General features: G+C 44.4%; 1 protein-coding gene across 3 annotated transcripts in view; it reads right to left on the bottom strand.

Moving 5' to 3' along the window:
* Positions 1–15,142, bottom strand: part of adcy5 (adenylate cyclase 5) — a 170,231-nt gene that overhangs the window by 15,408 nt on the left and 139,681 nt on the right. For all 3 annotated transcript variants that reach the window (XM_063214191.1, XM_063214192.1, XM_063214193.1), the window contains exons 11-17: positions 14,796–14,893; positions 14,401–14,488; positions 11,874–11,990; positions 10,351–10,515; positions 6,565–6,740; positions 2,084–2,104; positions 391–523 (exon numbers count right to left, since the gene is read on the bottom strand). In XM_063214191.1, the coding sequence (XP_063070261.1) occupies positions 391–523; positions 2,084–2,104; positions 6,565–6,740; positions 10,351–10,515; positions 11,874–11,990; positions 14,401–14,488; positions 14,796–14,893 (798 nt within the window). The remainder of the gene's footprint in view (positions 1–390; positions 524–2,083; positions 2,105–6,564; positions 6,741–10,350; positions 10,516–11,873; positions 11,991–14,400; positions 14,489–14,795; positions 14,894–15,142) is intronic.

Below are 15,142 nucleotides of genomic sequence, written 5' to 3'. Positions count from 1 at the left end.
CACATAGATATTGTCACAGAAGTTCACCACACACACACACACAAACGTGCAGGCACACACACACATACACACACCAAAATGAACACTGACACACACACACACACACGCACACACACGCAAACACACGCACGCACACTCACACACACACACTCACACACACACACACACGCACACACACGCAAACACACGCACAAACACGCAAACACACGCACACACACGTGTACTCACACACACACACGCACGCACACTAACACACGCACGCTCACACACGCACACTCACACACACACACACACACACGCACGCTCACACTGACACACACGCACGCACACACACAAAAACACACGCACACACACGCGCACAAGCACGTGCACGCACACGCACCCACCCACCTGTAGTTTCCAGAGGAAGTCGAGTCTAGCGGTGGACTCCACCTGCTGTGCGTGGAGGTAGAGGGCCAGCACAAACACGGTGATCACCACCGGAGTCACGATCTTCAGAGGCACCTTGTTGTCCATCACACAGCTGCCAATCAGAGACCACAGGATCAAAGATTCAACAAGCTTTTTTGTCTAATATGTTGCCATGTATTGGAAAAATGGTCATTTGGTTGAAGGTGTATGTGTGTGTGTGTGTGTGTGTGTGTGTGTGTGTGTGTGTGTGTGTGTGTGTGTGTGTGTGTGTGTGTGTGTGTGTGTGTGTGTGTGTGTGTGTGTGTGTGTGCGCGCGCGTGCGTGTGTGTGTGTGTTTCATTTGAGAAATGAATGCCCTGACAGTGAATAGCAATGGGGATGAAGGAGCTCTTGTATGTAATACAGGGTTATAATACAGTGGGCAGCGATGGACAACCCAGAGGACCTGTCAGACTTTGCTGTCTCTAGTCTTATAAACATCATTCATGGCACAATAATGGTATTAGTGTATGTGGTACAAGCATGTGAAATGGTCTTTTGCTCATACCAACAATTACACAGCATTTGGTGCAAACCAATCTTTCTTTGAGAATGGCTTTGAAGGGGGGCGCTGTGGCGCAGTGTGCTAAGCCCCCCACATTTGGGATTGCATGCCCACGAGGACCCCGGTTTGAGTCCGGCCGGGGTCATTTCCCAACCCTCCCCCATCTCTCTCTCCCAATCGTTTACTGTCTACTCTCATACTGTCCTGTAATAATAAAAGCCAAAAACCCCCCAAAATAAAATGTTTTTTTTTAAAAAGAAGAGAGAATGGCTTTGAAATGCTACCAACTCAACCATGTAATTTGCCATGTATTACACTGGAGGAAAAAAGTGTGTGTGCCGGTAACGAGTAATTAAACTAGTGTGTGTCTGTAATTGGTGTGCTTCTAAAATAAAGTGTTGGCATGTAGCCTATCCCAAAAAAAAAGCTTCCTGTGAATGACACTGCTGCTGTGCAGTTGTGTATCCGTGGCCTCTGAAGACGATCGCTGTGTCGCATACCTCCATGAAGTTTAATAACAAAAAGGAGAGACGTTTTTTTGGATTCCTATTGTTTTCTTTTTTTGTTCGATTGTGCGTCCCATGGAGAGGAGTGGCTCTATACAAATAGCATAACAGCAGAGCAAGGACGACAAGAAAATGAAATGATAGCCGTGATGGTAATGCAGGCTGGCAATAAAAGACAGCGCTCTGACAGCAAGCTGCCAGCCAGGTGTGCATCTCATCCCCGAGAATGCACATGTAATAATGCAGAGTGTAGAGCATTTGCCATATCACAATGCTAGAAGACACAACTCACTCCCCCTACCCTTGTGGCTTTGTGTGTGTGTGTGTATGTGTGTGTGTGTGTGTGTGTGTGTGTGTGTGTGTGTGTGTGTGTGTGTGTGTGTGTGTGTGTGTGTGTGTGTGACCCCCCCCCCCCCCCGCCCACACACACACACACACACACACACACACACACACAAACACAAACACTCTCTCTCTCCCTCCCCTGACCTGAGCTCCCTCAAATAGGGCATGCTTTGTTTGTATTTGTGTGTGTGTGTGTGTGTGTGTGTGTGTGTGTGTGTGTGTGTGTGTGTGTGTGTGTGTGAGTGCGTGTGCGTGTGCGTGTCCATGTGTGGCTTACCTTGTTCCATTGATGTGTTCACTGTTTGGGGGTGGGGGTAGGGGGAGAGAAACAGAATAGGAGGTAAGCAACACTTCAGAGAGGGGCACACAGTAATGGCCATGGCAAATACTTCATCACCAAGATGCATGTCTTCCAGCAAAGCATCCACATCCATATTGCATGCGGGAGACATTCATTACAGCGGGCTAATGCACTGCTGAACCTTAAAAACCGAAATTGAATTGAACGTCTTTGCCCCCAAACACACACACACACACACACACATCACTCACACAAGCATGGATGCAAACACACACACTCACACACACGCACGCACATGTATTCACAGACATACACACAAAAGCATACACACAAACACACACAAAAGCATACACACAAACACACAAACACACACAAAAGCATACACACACACACACACACACACACACACACACACACACACACACACACACACACACACACACACACACAGCTTACATCTTTTACATAAATGAATGTGTCTCCAAGGGAGCCGGACCCATCTATATCCCTCTGCTCTGACTTGCCATGAGTGCCAGAGAAGAGAAGAGAAGAGAAGAGAAGAGAAGAGAAGAGAAGAGAAGAGAAGAGAAGAGAAGAGAAGAGAAGAGAGGAGAGGAGAGGAGAGGAGAGGAGAGGAGAGGAGAGGAGAGGAGAGGAGAGGAGAGGAGAGGAGAGGAGAGGAGAGGAGAGGAGAGAAGAGAAGAGAAGAGAAGAGAAGAGAAGAGAAGAGAAGAGAAGAGAAGAGAAGAGAAGAGAAGAGGAGAGGAGAGGAGAGGAGAGGAGAGGAGAGGAGAGGAGAGGAGAGGGGAGGAGAGGAGAGAAGAGAAGAGAAGAGAAGAGAAGAGAAGAGAAGAGAAGAGAGGAGAGGAGAGGAGAGGAGAGGAGAGGAGAGGAGAAGAGAGGAGAAGAGAAGAGAAGAGAAGAGAAGAGAAGAGAAGAGAAGAGAAGAGAAGAGAAGAGAAGAGAAGAGAAGAGAAGAGAAGTACTACTGTACTGACTAAATTTGTTAATGATGTTACATCATCTTTGGATGTCAATATGCCTACTGGAGCCATTTTCATTGACCTCACCAAGGCTTTTGATTTGGTTAACCATTATCTTCTTCTAGACAAATTACATGCTATTGGTCTGTCTGAGCAATCTATGTTTTGGTTTAATTCATATCTGCATTATAGACGTCAGTGCGTATCAGTCAGTGGTGCCCTCTCTCAGTTTATGGTTATGGAACAGGGAGTTCCACAAGGTTCTTGCTTAGGCCCTCTTTTATTTTCTATTTTTATTAATGACCTTCCACAAATATGTGGTGATTGTCAAACTCTACTCTATGCAGATGATACAGTTATATACACCTCGAAGCGTGATATTTGTTCAATTCAATCCTCTCTTCAAACTGATTTTGATATTGTGCAAAAATGGTTCTTGAATAATGGGTTAATACTCAACAAACTTAAGTCTCATAGTATGTTATTTTCCATTAATTCAGGTCAACACACTCAAGCAAATAGTTTAATGGTTAAATTCCTAGATGGTACAGTTATGGAAAGTGTAGATGAATTCAAATATCTGGGTCTATGGTTGGACTCACATCTTTCTTTTAGGCCTCACATTGACTCAATTGTTAAAAAGATCAACTTTAATTTAAGACAGCTTTATCGCTCAATTAATTGCTTCACTCAAGATACACGATTAAAAATTGTTACCCAACTTTTATTTCCTATCATTGACTATGCGGACACTGTGTACATGAACACAACTCAATCCAATCTTAAATCGCTTACTGTTGTATATAATAGCATATGCAGATTTGTCTTGAGGTGCCCATTCTTGACCCATCACTGCGATATGTATCAGAGTATGAATATTCTATCTCCATCGGCCAGACGACGGTTTCACTGGTTTCAGTTCATTTATAAATGCAAATTTCTCAATTATCCTCTTTATTTAAGACAGTACTTAATCTCTTATAGCTCATCATATGCCTTAAGACACCATGATCATGTTTTCTTTTCTGTTCCAAGAATTTCCAAAGAGATTGGACGACGTGCATTTCAGTTTAAAGCCCCTTCTGATTGGAACAGCTTACCCTCCTCTTTAAGGTCCATTACATCTTTCCCTTCTTTTAAAGTATCCCTTCAGAACTACATTCAATCATCTGACCAATGTAGATGTTTCAGTTAAGTATGATCTGTGAAAAATGATATATGTTTTAGATTCTCCATAGAGTTATTTTTTCTCCCGTTGTCTATGTCTCAGTTTTCTTAAATTTTGGTTCTATACACATGTATGAACATTATGGACATGAATATTTATTTTGTGTTTTCTTTGGTCTTCTCCTCCTGTATTATGAAGAACTTTTTTTTTAGCCATGGTATTAACTTTAATTTATTTTGGTAAGAGATGGGGTGTGTGTGGTGGGGAAGAGCTGCAGTGTGTGTGAATATTTGTAATGTGTGTGTTATGTATGTTTCTCTGAGGACCCTCTCGAAAACGAGATTTTTATCTCAAGAGGCTATCCTCCAATAAAGAAATTTGAATTAAAGAGAAGAGAAGAGAAGAGAAGAGAGGGGGAAGAGGGGGGAAGAGAAGAGAAAAGAGGAGAGGAGAGGAGAGGAGAGAGGAGAGGGGAGAGAGGAGAGGAGAGGAGAGGAGAGGAGAGAAGAGAAGAGAAGAGAAGAGAAGAGAAGAGAAGAGAAGAGAAGAGAAGAGAAGAGAAGAGAAGAGAAGAGAAGAGAAGAGAAGAGAGGAGAGGAGAGGAGAGGGGGAAGAGAGGAAAGGGGAAGAGAGGAGAGGAGAGATGCAGAGAGCAGGACCGAAGCAGTCACAGCAGTTTGGGCTAAGTCAACTTAGTCATCCACACAATCTCTCTCTCGCCCTCGCTCTCTCTCTCTCTCTCTCTCTCTCTCTCTCTCTCTCTCTGAAAACATGAATCAGCAGGATTGCAAAGCCAAGGGTGCTTCTTCATTCAAACTGATGCCCTTGGATCTGTCAAGTCTACTTACTTAAGCACTCCATCGCAAGTAATTTAAAAAAAAAATGTTTGTTTAAACGGCGTGCAATAGCACTAAATGGCTAGGGATAGATTGCCAGGCAGCTCTATTAACACAGCTTCATTCAACATATACACGCACGTTCAGTGCATTTAACAGACTTGTTGTTTTTGAAATGTCAGGCAATTTTGAGTATGGGAGTAGCTGAAAAGGGAGGATTTCCGTAAGAAGTCCGACAGGCAGACAAAGACGCCTCCGTCTATGCATGGCCACCTTGTGGACACAGGAGGGAATGACAATTTAGAGAATGCGTTTCAGATGGACGGACAGACAGACCGACGGACAGACATACCCTCTTATAGAGATGCTAGGACGCATCTAAAAATGGATTTGTGACTGTATTTCTGACGGTGAATTTGTTGGCAAAAATGCATTCGTGACATGTCTTGGCTTTAATTAACAGTGTGTCTAAGAACACTAGAACAATTGTGAGTCCTGTGTGGTGACTGGTATACTGTGCAAGTGGTTGTGTGTGTGCATGTATCCGAGTGTGCGTGCCTACTCTACCTCCATGTTGTGTGTTTGTGAGAGCATCCATGGATGAATGTATGCATTTGTGCCTACATGCCGATGGCCATGACTAGACTTGTCAAAGAGGCTGACCTCTGACTGTGTGTGTGTGTGTGTGTGTGTGTGTGTGTGTGTGTGTGTGTGTGTGTGTGTGTGTGTGTGTGTGTGTGTGTGTGTGTGTGTGTGTGTGTGTGTGTGTGTATGCATGTGTGAGTACTCGCATGACATTGGTCGTGACCAGTAGGTCTATGTTGTCGGAGCGCAAACATACTTGTATACTGTATGTGTATGTGTGTGCGCGGCGAGTGTATGTGTGTGTGTGTGTGTGTGTGTGTGTGTGTGTGTGTGCGCGTACTCACATGGCATTGGCCATGACCAATAGGTCCATGTTGTCAAAGATGCGTGCATGTGCATGTGCGTGCGTGTAATATTTTAGTATGTCTGTGTACTCACATGGCGTTGGCCGTGACCAGTCGGTCCATGTTGTTAAAGAGGCTGACCTCTGTGTGAAAGCATACATGCGTGCGTGCATGTGGATGCGTGTGTGTGCGTGAGCGCGAGCGCGTGTGTGTATATGTATGTAATATTTTAGTGCGTGTGAGTACTCACATGGCGTTGGCCATGACCAGCAGTGTCGAAGAGGCTGACCTCTATGTGAGTGCATACATACTTGCATGTGTGTGTGTGTGTGTGTGTGTGTGTGTGTGTGTGTGTGTGTGTGTGTGTGTGTGTGTGTGTGTGTGTAATATTTTAATACAGTATGTGTGTGAGTACTCACATGGCATTGGCCATGACCAGCATGTCCATGTTGTTAAAGAAGCTGACCTCTATGTGAAGGCATACATGCGTGCGTGAGCGTGAGCGCGTGTGTGTAATATTTTAGTACGTGCGAGTACTCACATGGCGTTGGCCATGACCAGTAGGTCCATGTTGTCGAAGAGGCTGACCTCGGGCACCTCCATGATGAGCACGTAGAGCAGCTCGATGAAGAGCATGAGGAAGAGCTTCCCTATGCTGCTCACCTGCAGGAAGACCGAACACGCCAGCAGACTCAGCAGCACACATGAGGAGAAGTACTGCAGGGAGGAGGAGAGAAGAGGGGAGAGAGGAGAGAGGAGAGGAGAGAGGGGAGAGAAGGAGGGAGAGGGGGAGAGTAGACGGAAGAGAGAGAGAGGAGAGGAGATAGAAGGAGGGAGAGTGAGAGGAGAGGATCGGAGAGGAGAGGAGAGGAGAGGAGAGAGAGAGAGGAGAGAGAAGGAGGGAGAGCGGAGAGAGGAGGAGGGCGAGAGAGAGAGAGAGAGAGAGAGAGAGAGAGAGAGAGAGAGAGAGAAAGGGAGCGAGAGAGAGAGAGAGAGAGAGAGAGAGGGAGAGAGATAGAGAGAGAGAGAGAAAGAGAGGGAGAGAGAGAGAGAGGGAGAGAGAGGGGGACACACACACAATAATATGTCAGTGTTGCCAGGTCTTTTTTCTGGAGCTCCGCATTCACCCGATGGTGGCCAGAGTAGGTATTGCAACTGTCCCTCATCCTCCTCCATGACTGACCCTGAGCATGGTACCGTCCAGCCGCACTGCTCCCTTTATGACACCATTGGGAGCAGCCCCCTTGCACAGATGAGGCATACATGTAATTTTGTTGTGTGCAGTGTTCAATTGTGTACTGTGGAGTGCTGTGTCACAGTGACAATGGGAGTTGGAGTTTCCCAGTTCGGCGTTCACTTTCACAACTATGAAGTCAGGAATGATTTGGATACAAGGAAAATGAAAATAAGCCACAGAAGTGAATTTAATGGTAGGCATGCCTGTTTATAAACTGAACAAATATCTATGGCGATCCCAGCTTTCAGAAAAAGTAGACTGTAGACGTTTTAAAAAAAAAAACATTTCCACTTTGTCATCTGTTAAATATAATCAGGAATCAGGAATTTACACCCAGATCTTACCGTATAATGCAAGTGCATAGAAAAAGGAACCAGGCGTGACAATTAAAGTGGGCTCTTTTGTCCATTATCCAAATTGACACGGTACTTGGTTTATTCCAGAATTGCTTTGAAAGGCTACCAACTCCATCCTGCTATTCTCCATGTATTAAACTGAAGAAAATATGACCTCATAAGCCTCCAAACGCCCCCTAACCTCATCATAAGCCTGCCAATGCCCCCTTACTATTAAAAAATACAAATAATTGTCTAATACCCCACTATTGGAACTACACACCGTGCCCTTTCAGCTGTCTTCTTCTCAACCCCAACCCTGTTGAGAGCTCCCGGGTTTCTGAACTTGCAACCCTCTGATCCAAAGGCTTATTACATCCTATGTAGTGAGTGAGCGAGTGAAGATTTCGGACACGGCAAAAGAGCAGTGCAGCTTAATAGCAGTGCAGTCAGTGCTCTTATGCAGTTGGACTAGCATGTCCCCATACCTTGACACTGAGAAATAGTAGCACAATAGAATTACATTAGGGTCATTCCATGTCAATTCACACGCCTTCCCCACATGACCCTCTCCGATTTGCCCGATATCTCACATACAGGTACCTTTTAATGTCAATTGAAAGAATACCAAGTATTAGCACCCTACGTCTAACGGTTGTGGAGATGAAGCCCTCCAAAGTGTGGGTGCCACACCCACTTTTCAAGCCTGTGAATTGCATTCAAAATTTACAAGCAGATTTTGACATCTCTAGTTTTAGTTTGAAGGAAGATACAGGTCTAAAAATCACCATGGCCCCTCATTATGACCCTGTCTACCAGATGATGTACTTACAAATAGCATGCCTTGGTTATTTTTGGCTATATTAAGCCTTAAAAATAGAAATTGTGAAAAGCGTGATGAAGAGTCTTGCCATTTTGGGGTTCCAGATCTTGGAAACCATGTATGCTTTGGGAGTTATAATTGATTTTCCATCATATTTGGGAACTGAACAGTGTATTCCAAAAAATGTAGGGCACTCAGACTTTTAATGATGGAATAGGAGGGACTCAAAAACAGCTTTTGGACAAAATGACCTTACGGTACCCTCTACTTCAGGCCTCAAATTAACCATGTGGGCACTTGATGACTGGAACGCCCTTTTAACCCCATGTACAGTAGCACTGTATCAAACATTCAAGCTTGGAAAAACTTTGTTTTTCAAGGTTCTTCATATTAATCTTGGCCTTCAAAGTATATGTTTTTGTCTATGTCTTATCACAGTGTCTGGTTTGTCTGCTGCCATCTGCTGGTCAAAAAACGCAACAACAGTGTAATGTAGGAAAACAAAAGGGGCTGGAAAATCTTGCCCATAATTTACCAATAAAGTAGCCTAGAAATGTAGACGCCCCTAGGGGTTAAGCTCGCTAGGCTACCAATAAAGCACTTTAATTGCTTTTTAAATGCTTTATATTAATTATGATTTTAACGAGCATTATGCAGAGTGCTCAATCATGATTACATTTCAGGACACCCCCACCCCCATGTCTGGTAGAAATGTAGTGCAGGGTGAGGCCATCTTGGGACTGGCATCATTATTGAGCATTAAGCAGTCATACTTAGGAAATTATTTAAACTATAAATATTCATCATGCTTGTTAAAATCATAATTAGTATATAGCAATATACTGTATAATAATTACAGTGCTTTATTGGTAAATTATGGGCAAGATTTTCCATCCCCTTTTGTTTTCTTACATTACACTGTTGTTACTTTTTTAGACCAGCAGATGGCAGCAGACAAAACAGACACTGTGATATGGAGAAAAACATATACTTTGAAGGCCAAGATTAATATGAAGAACTTTGAAAAACAAAGTTTTTCCAAGCTTGAATCTTTGATACAGTACTACTGTACATGGGGTTAAAAGGGCGTTCCAGTCATCAAGTGCCCACATGGTTAATTTGAGGCCTGAAGTAGAGGGTACCGTAAGGTCATTTTTTCCCAAAGCTGTTTTTGAGTCCCTCCTATTCCATCATTAAAAGTCTGAGCACCCTACATTTTTTGAATACACTGTACAGTTCCCAAATATGATGGAAAATCAATTATAACTCCCAAAGCATACATTGTTTCCAAGATCTGGAACCCCAAAATGGCAAGACTCTTCAGCACGCGTTTCACTAATTCAGTTTTTAAGGCTTAATATAGCCAAAAATAATCAAGGCATGCCATTTGTAAGTACACAATCTGGTAGACAGGGTCATATTGAGGGGCCATGGTGATTTTTAGGCCTGTATCTTCCTTCAAACTAAAACCAGAGGTATCAAAATTTGCTTGAAAATTTTGTATGCAATTCACAGGCTTGAAAAGTTGGCATGGCACCCCAACTTTGGAGGGCTTCATCTCCGCAACCGTTGGACGTAGGGTGCTAATACTTGGTATTCTTTCAATTGACATCAAAAGGTACCTGTATGTGAGATATCGGGTTAATCGGAGAGAGTCACCTGGGGAGATTGTAGGGAATCATGTGAATTGACATGGAATGACCCTTAAAGAAGTTTTCTCACTCCGCCTGCTGACAATGTAACCAGCACCCTACACAGACCTAGTGAAGCATGTGAACTTTTGGGACACGGAAAAAATACTGGTGCAGTGTGCTATTGTGGTGCAGTATGACCCATGACTGCGGTGGTGTAGCAGAACCACTGGACCTTGGCTGCCTGTCCTTGACCTCCCATGACCTCTGTCCGCCATGTCAGTCCGGGTACACTACTTACCTCTGGGAAGTTGCAGTTGGGCGCAGAGCTTCCACAGAATCCATCAAGCGTGCCAAGGGAGTAGTTGAAGGCCGAGCGGCGCACATGGCACGCGTTGATACTGCTGGGGCTCACGTTGAACTCACGACTCAGACAAGACCGCAGGTTAGCTGTACTGCAGATGAACTGAGGCAGGAGAGGGAGAGAGGAAGAGAGAGAGGGAAATAGAGAGGGGGTGGAGGGAGGGAGAGAGAGAAAGGGGTGGTAGAGGGAGGGAGAGAGAGATGGACAGAGAGAGACAGAGAGAGAGAGAGAGAGAGAGAAAGAGAGAGAGAGAGAGAGAGAGAGAGAGAGAGAGAAAGAGAGAGAGAGGGGGTGGAGGGAGAGAAAAAGAGACAGAAGAAGAGGAAGAGGCAGAGACAGGAAGACAGACAGAGAAAGTAAAACACAGAGAGAAAGAGAATGAGGGCATAAAAGCATGGGAAGGTTAAATCACAGTGTCAGCATTAACAAAGCTCTTGCCACGTGTGTCATGAAACCAATTTAGAAAAGCACATTTAGCCCATAATACACCTGATAAAAAAAACCTGTTGAACCGAATTGAACTATGAAAACGAATAAAAACCTGTGCGACTGCACCCCCTCAGGTCAACAGCGTGTCGGCTCGGCAGTGCTGCAGTAGCAGAAGCCACCATGGCGTATCACCATTTAGCATCTGTTCAGTGGAGCAGCATCTGGCATCAGCTGAATTTCAATGAGTCAGTCTCTCTCTCTTTCTCTCTGTTTCTCTCTCTCTCTCTCTTGCTCTCGCTCTTCCTCGCTCTCTCTCGCTCGCTCTCATGCGCGCACGGGAGACGAGCCCAAGATAATTGTCAATATGGCGATTGCTGAGAGCGCCAAAACAAATGCATTGAACGGTGTAGGTTTTCATGTGGTGGAGGTGGTGGAAGTCTGGGGGGGTTGGAGCCCCACAAGTGGGAGATTAGTCAGCTGATTGCATCCACTGCCAAGGTGCAGGTGGTCATGGATCGGAATTATGATATGGATCTTCAACATGTGCGGGCAGGGGGGACTCTGATCTCCCTGAGGGACTACATGCTAAATTATGTTCTTAGAACATTTTGGAAAAAGAATGTTCAAACTGATCAAAACAAACATGTGTGTATTCTCGTTGGTTCAGAGAGTGGTAGTGGTAGCCTGGCTTACGTGACTGCAAGCATCTTCAAGACTATAGTCTGGCAACCATCTACAAAATTTCAAATTACCTTGAAACAGGGAATCAATCAATTTTGAGCATTTTCCAATGGCTCGATAGGGCGAGTTTAAGGGAAATGACGAATCAGTAATAGGTGAACGAAGGAATGGATTGTCTAATTGACTGAAGCTTCAACCAGTAGCATACCGAGGCACGCTATGAATGTGAGCTAGACACGCCCTTTACATCTCCTGTGGAGAAATCTTGCAGATGGTTTTCCTGGCCAGACTTAAGTCTCAAAGATTCACCTATTCCAATCTAGGCTACGGTAGTGATGGTCAAGACTTACTATATTGACAAAGGCAGAGAGGAAAACCAGGATGATGGTGAAGACTCCCACCAGGGTGCTGTTCAGTCTGGACTGGACAATGCGCTTGGAGAGCGTCTGCATAGGCACTGGGAAGAGCTGGAGGAGGTGGGAGAAGAAGAAGAAGAAGATGATAATGGGGGTAATGGGGGATGTAGAGACACAACAGACACACAATCTCTAGACAGTATTTTGCATTTCAACTTCAGCTCTTCCTAGTATAGCCTTTGGAATTAGATTTGGAGTAGGTTTAAAAATAAACAAGGGGTGAGGTGAAAGGGATAATCCCACAACAAAAGACAAAATCCATACAGCATTTCGCGTTTCAACTTAAAAATCCAATTCCAAAAGCTGGACTAGGAAGAGCTGGAGGGAGGGGGGTGTAAAGGGAGAATGTAGAGACTCAAAAGACAAAATCTCTTCAATTAAATATTTTGTATTTGAAGTTCTAGTGCAGTTCCATCAAATAAGAAAGTTGTGTGGAGAAAGAAGGGGAGGAGGGGTGAGGGAGAATATATTGACAGAATCGTAATATTGTAAAAGGTCTTTCAACTTCCAGTTCAATGTGTGTGTGTGCTTTTTAAATACTTATCGATATTGTTACTCTCAAGTAAAAGAAAACATACCAATCACCCTACTGAACATAGTGACACCACAGTGATCATAAGAAAAAATCTTGAACAGGCCCTGCCGTGGCCAACCGGTAGGGCACTCGCCTACCATGCGGCTGACCCGGGTTCGATTCCAGGCCCAGGTCTTTTGCCGACCCCTCCCCGTCTCTCTCCCAATTTGCTTCCTGTCCACCTCTCACACTGTCCCATCAAATAAAGTTGAAAAAGACTAAAAAAAATCTAAAAAAAAGAAAAAACTTCAACTATCTTCTTTGAGGAAAAAAGTGTTGTTCTCTGAAATGACATTTTCCATCCAACAAAGCGGTAGTGAATGGCACCCTCTTTAAATCAGACAAAGACATGAAACTTTTCGGCCTTGACTTTGTTCTTTTCGGCATGACTCATCCCAGCACACAGGGGAGACGGAGAGAGAGGGAGAGAGAGGGAGAAAGGGGGAGAGGGAGAGAGAGGGAGAAGGGGGGGGGAGACAGACAGAGAGAGAGAGAGAGAGAGAGAGAGAGAGAGAGAGAGAGAGAGAGAGACAGAGACACAGAGACACAGAGAGAGAGAGAGACAGAGAGAGAGACAGAGAGAGACGGAGAGAGAGAGAGAGAGAGACAGAGACAGAGAGAGAGAGAGAGAGAGAGAGAGACAGACAGACAGACAGACAGAGAGACATACAGAGACAGAGAGAGAGAGAGACAGACAGAGACAGAGAGAGAGAGAGAAAGAGAGAGAGAGAGAGAGAGAGAGAGAGAGAGAGAGAGAGAGAGAGAGAGAGAGAGAGAGAGAGAGAGAGAGAGAGAGAGAGAGAGAGAGAGAAAGAGACGGACACAGACACACAGAGAGATGGTGGAAGCTCTGAATATGAGTCGATCAATAAAACCCACACGGATCATCTTTTTGTGCTGTGTGTTGTTTACGCCATCAGAAAACAGACACACAGAGCGCCCCACTCACATGGTGGCCCGAATTCAGATCCAGACATTCAATAATCCCCTTTTCTCTCTGCAGACCCCATTCAGCGGAGATTATCTCTGGGTGGGAGCTGGGTAAACACAGGTCCCAGAGTGAGTGCCAGTCAGCGAGTGACTGAGTGACCGGCTGGCACTGCCAAGTTTTGCTAAGAGATGGCGGCGCAGTTTGGAAGATGAATTCTCCATGACTGTAGGGGTGTTGATGACTATGGACAATAATTAGATGACTGAGCCTATAATTAAGATGACGTCATCTCTTCCAGGGTACCTGAGACATGTGACAGTGTCAGGGTAAGGGTGCTCAGAGCTCTGCTGATTGACTTACAGGCACAGAAATGAGCATTCTGAAACGTGACCATATGTCTGACAGATCCATTTGCAATTTACTTGAGAATGATTTAATACATTCATGTGCATGACTATGTGACCACTTAAGACCTGCTCAACCACAAAATGTGGCCATATAGTCAAAAGATGCACTCCAACTAGAAAAGGACCGGAGATCTTTCTCCTCCAAAGAAATTTGATTGGCCAAGGTATCTACTCTCCACGATCCATGACCATAAGGCAAATAAATCTGTTCAACCCTTAACAATAATATATCGCCTCTTTTAATGCAATGTCTGTCAAGTTCATTTTTTGAGGTGAAGCATGAAAGTTTATGTCTAAGCCACTGGATGCTACTTTTTCTGCTTAAAAATGCTTTGAATCAGAGGTTTCTTCAATGAAAAAGGTAAATTAACTTGCAAACACAGACGCCCCGTGATATTACCCTCTGGTCCCAGGTCACCTGGACGTGGTGTGCCTGCTGGTGAAGCGATGTGGAAAAGGGCTAATCCCCGAGAGACATTCCTTCATACATCAAAATTAATTTCAGTCAAAAGTGACAATAAAAACAATTAAGTGCATAGATGTACTCACCCCAAAACACGAGTATATGGCGGAGATGAACATGACCACCATCAGCAGAATCAGGCACGTCACGTAAAACCCAATCATCAGGCTCGAACTGGAAAGGTCGCAGAAAGTACATGAGCATGAATTAGTAGTGTGTGTGTGTGTGTGTGTGTGTGTGTGTGTGTGTGTGTGTGTGTGTGTGTGTGTGTGTGTGTGTGTGTGTGTGCACGAGTGTGCGTGTGTGCATGTGATACATATTAATATGGATTACAAAGAGTTCTGATAACAATAAGACAATATATGACAATGAATTATAAGCGTGTGTGTGTGTTTTTTTTCAGCACATTGATACAGATTAATATGGATTAGGAAGAATTTTGATGAAAATGAGAATCATTGTCCATAGCTCATATACTCACTGTGGCACAATGACAATCTGGATGAAGCAGATGAACAAGAAGACCAGGGAGGCACAGGCCACATAGGCCCCAAACCGAGAGTCCACCTGCTTAGAGTACTGAGAGAGAGAGAGAGAGAGAGAGAGAGAGAGAGAGAGAGAGAGAGAGAGAGAGAGAGAGAGAGAGAGAGAGAGAGAGAATCACAGTCAGAAACCTAGAGCTAGTTTAGGGTTTGACAGTTTTCCTGTCCTCATGCACATTTAGACTCTATCACAACTCTATTTACTCTACTCTTTAGAAAACATTACATTACACTTAGTTGATGCTTTTGTCCAAAGCGACTTAGTTATTTACAAATTGTTTACAGT

This window comes from Engraulis encrasicolus, chromosome 13 (genome assembly GCF_034702125.1).
Source record: "Engraulis encrasicolus isolate BLACKSEA-1 chromosome 13, IST_EnEncr_1.0, whole genome shotgun sequence".
In the NCBI taxonomy this organism is placed as follows: domain Eukaryota; kingdom Metazoa; phylum Chordata; class Actinopteri; order Clupeiformes; family Engraulidae; genus Engraulis; species Engraulis encrasicolus.
Note: the sequence above shows the minus strand (reverse complement) of the source record. Positions and strands in the feature narration are given on the sequence as shown.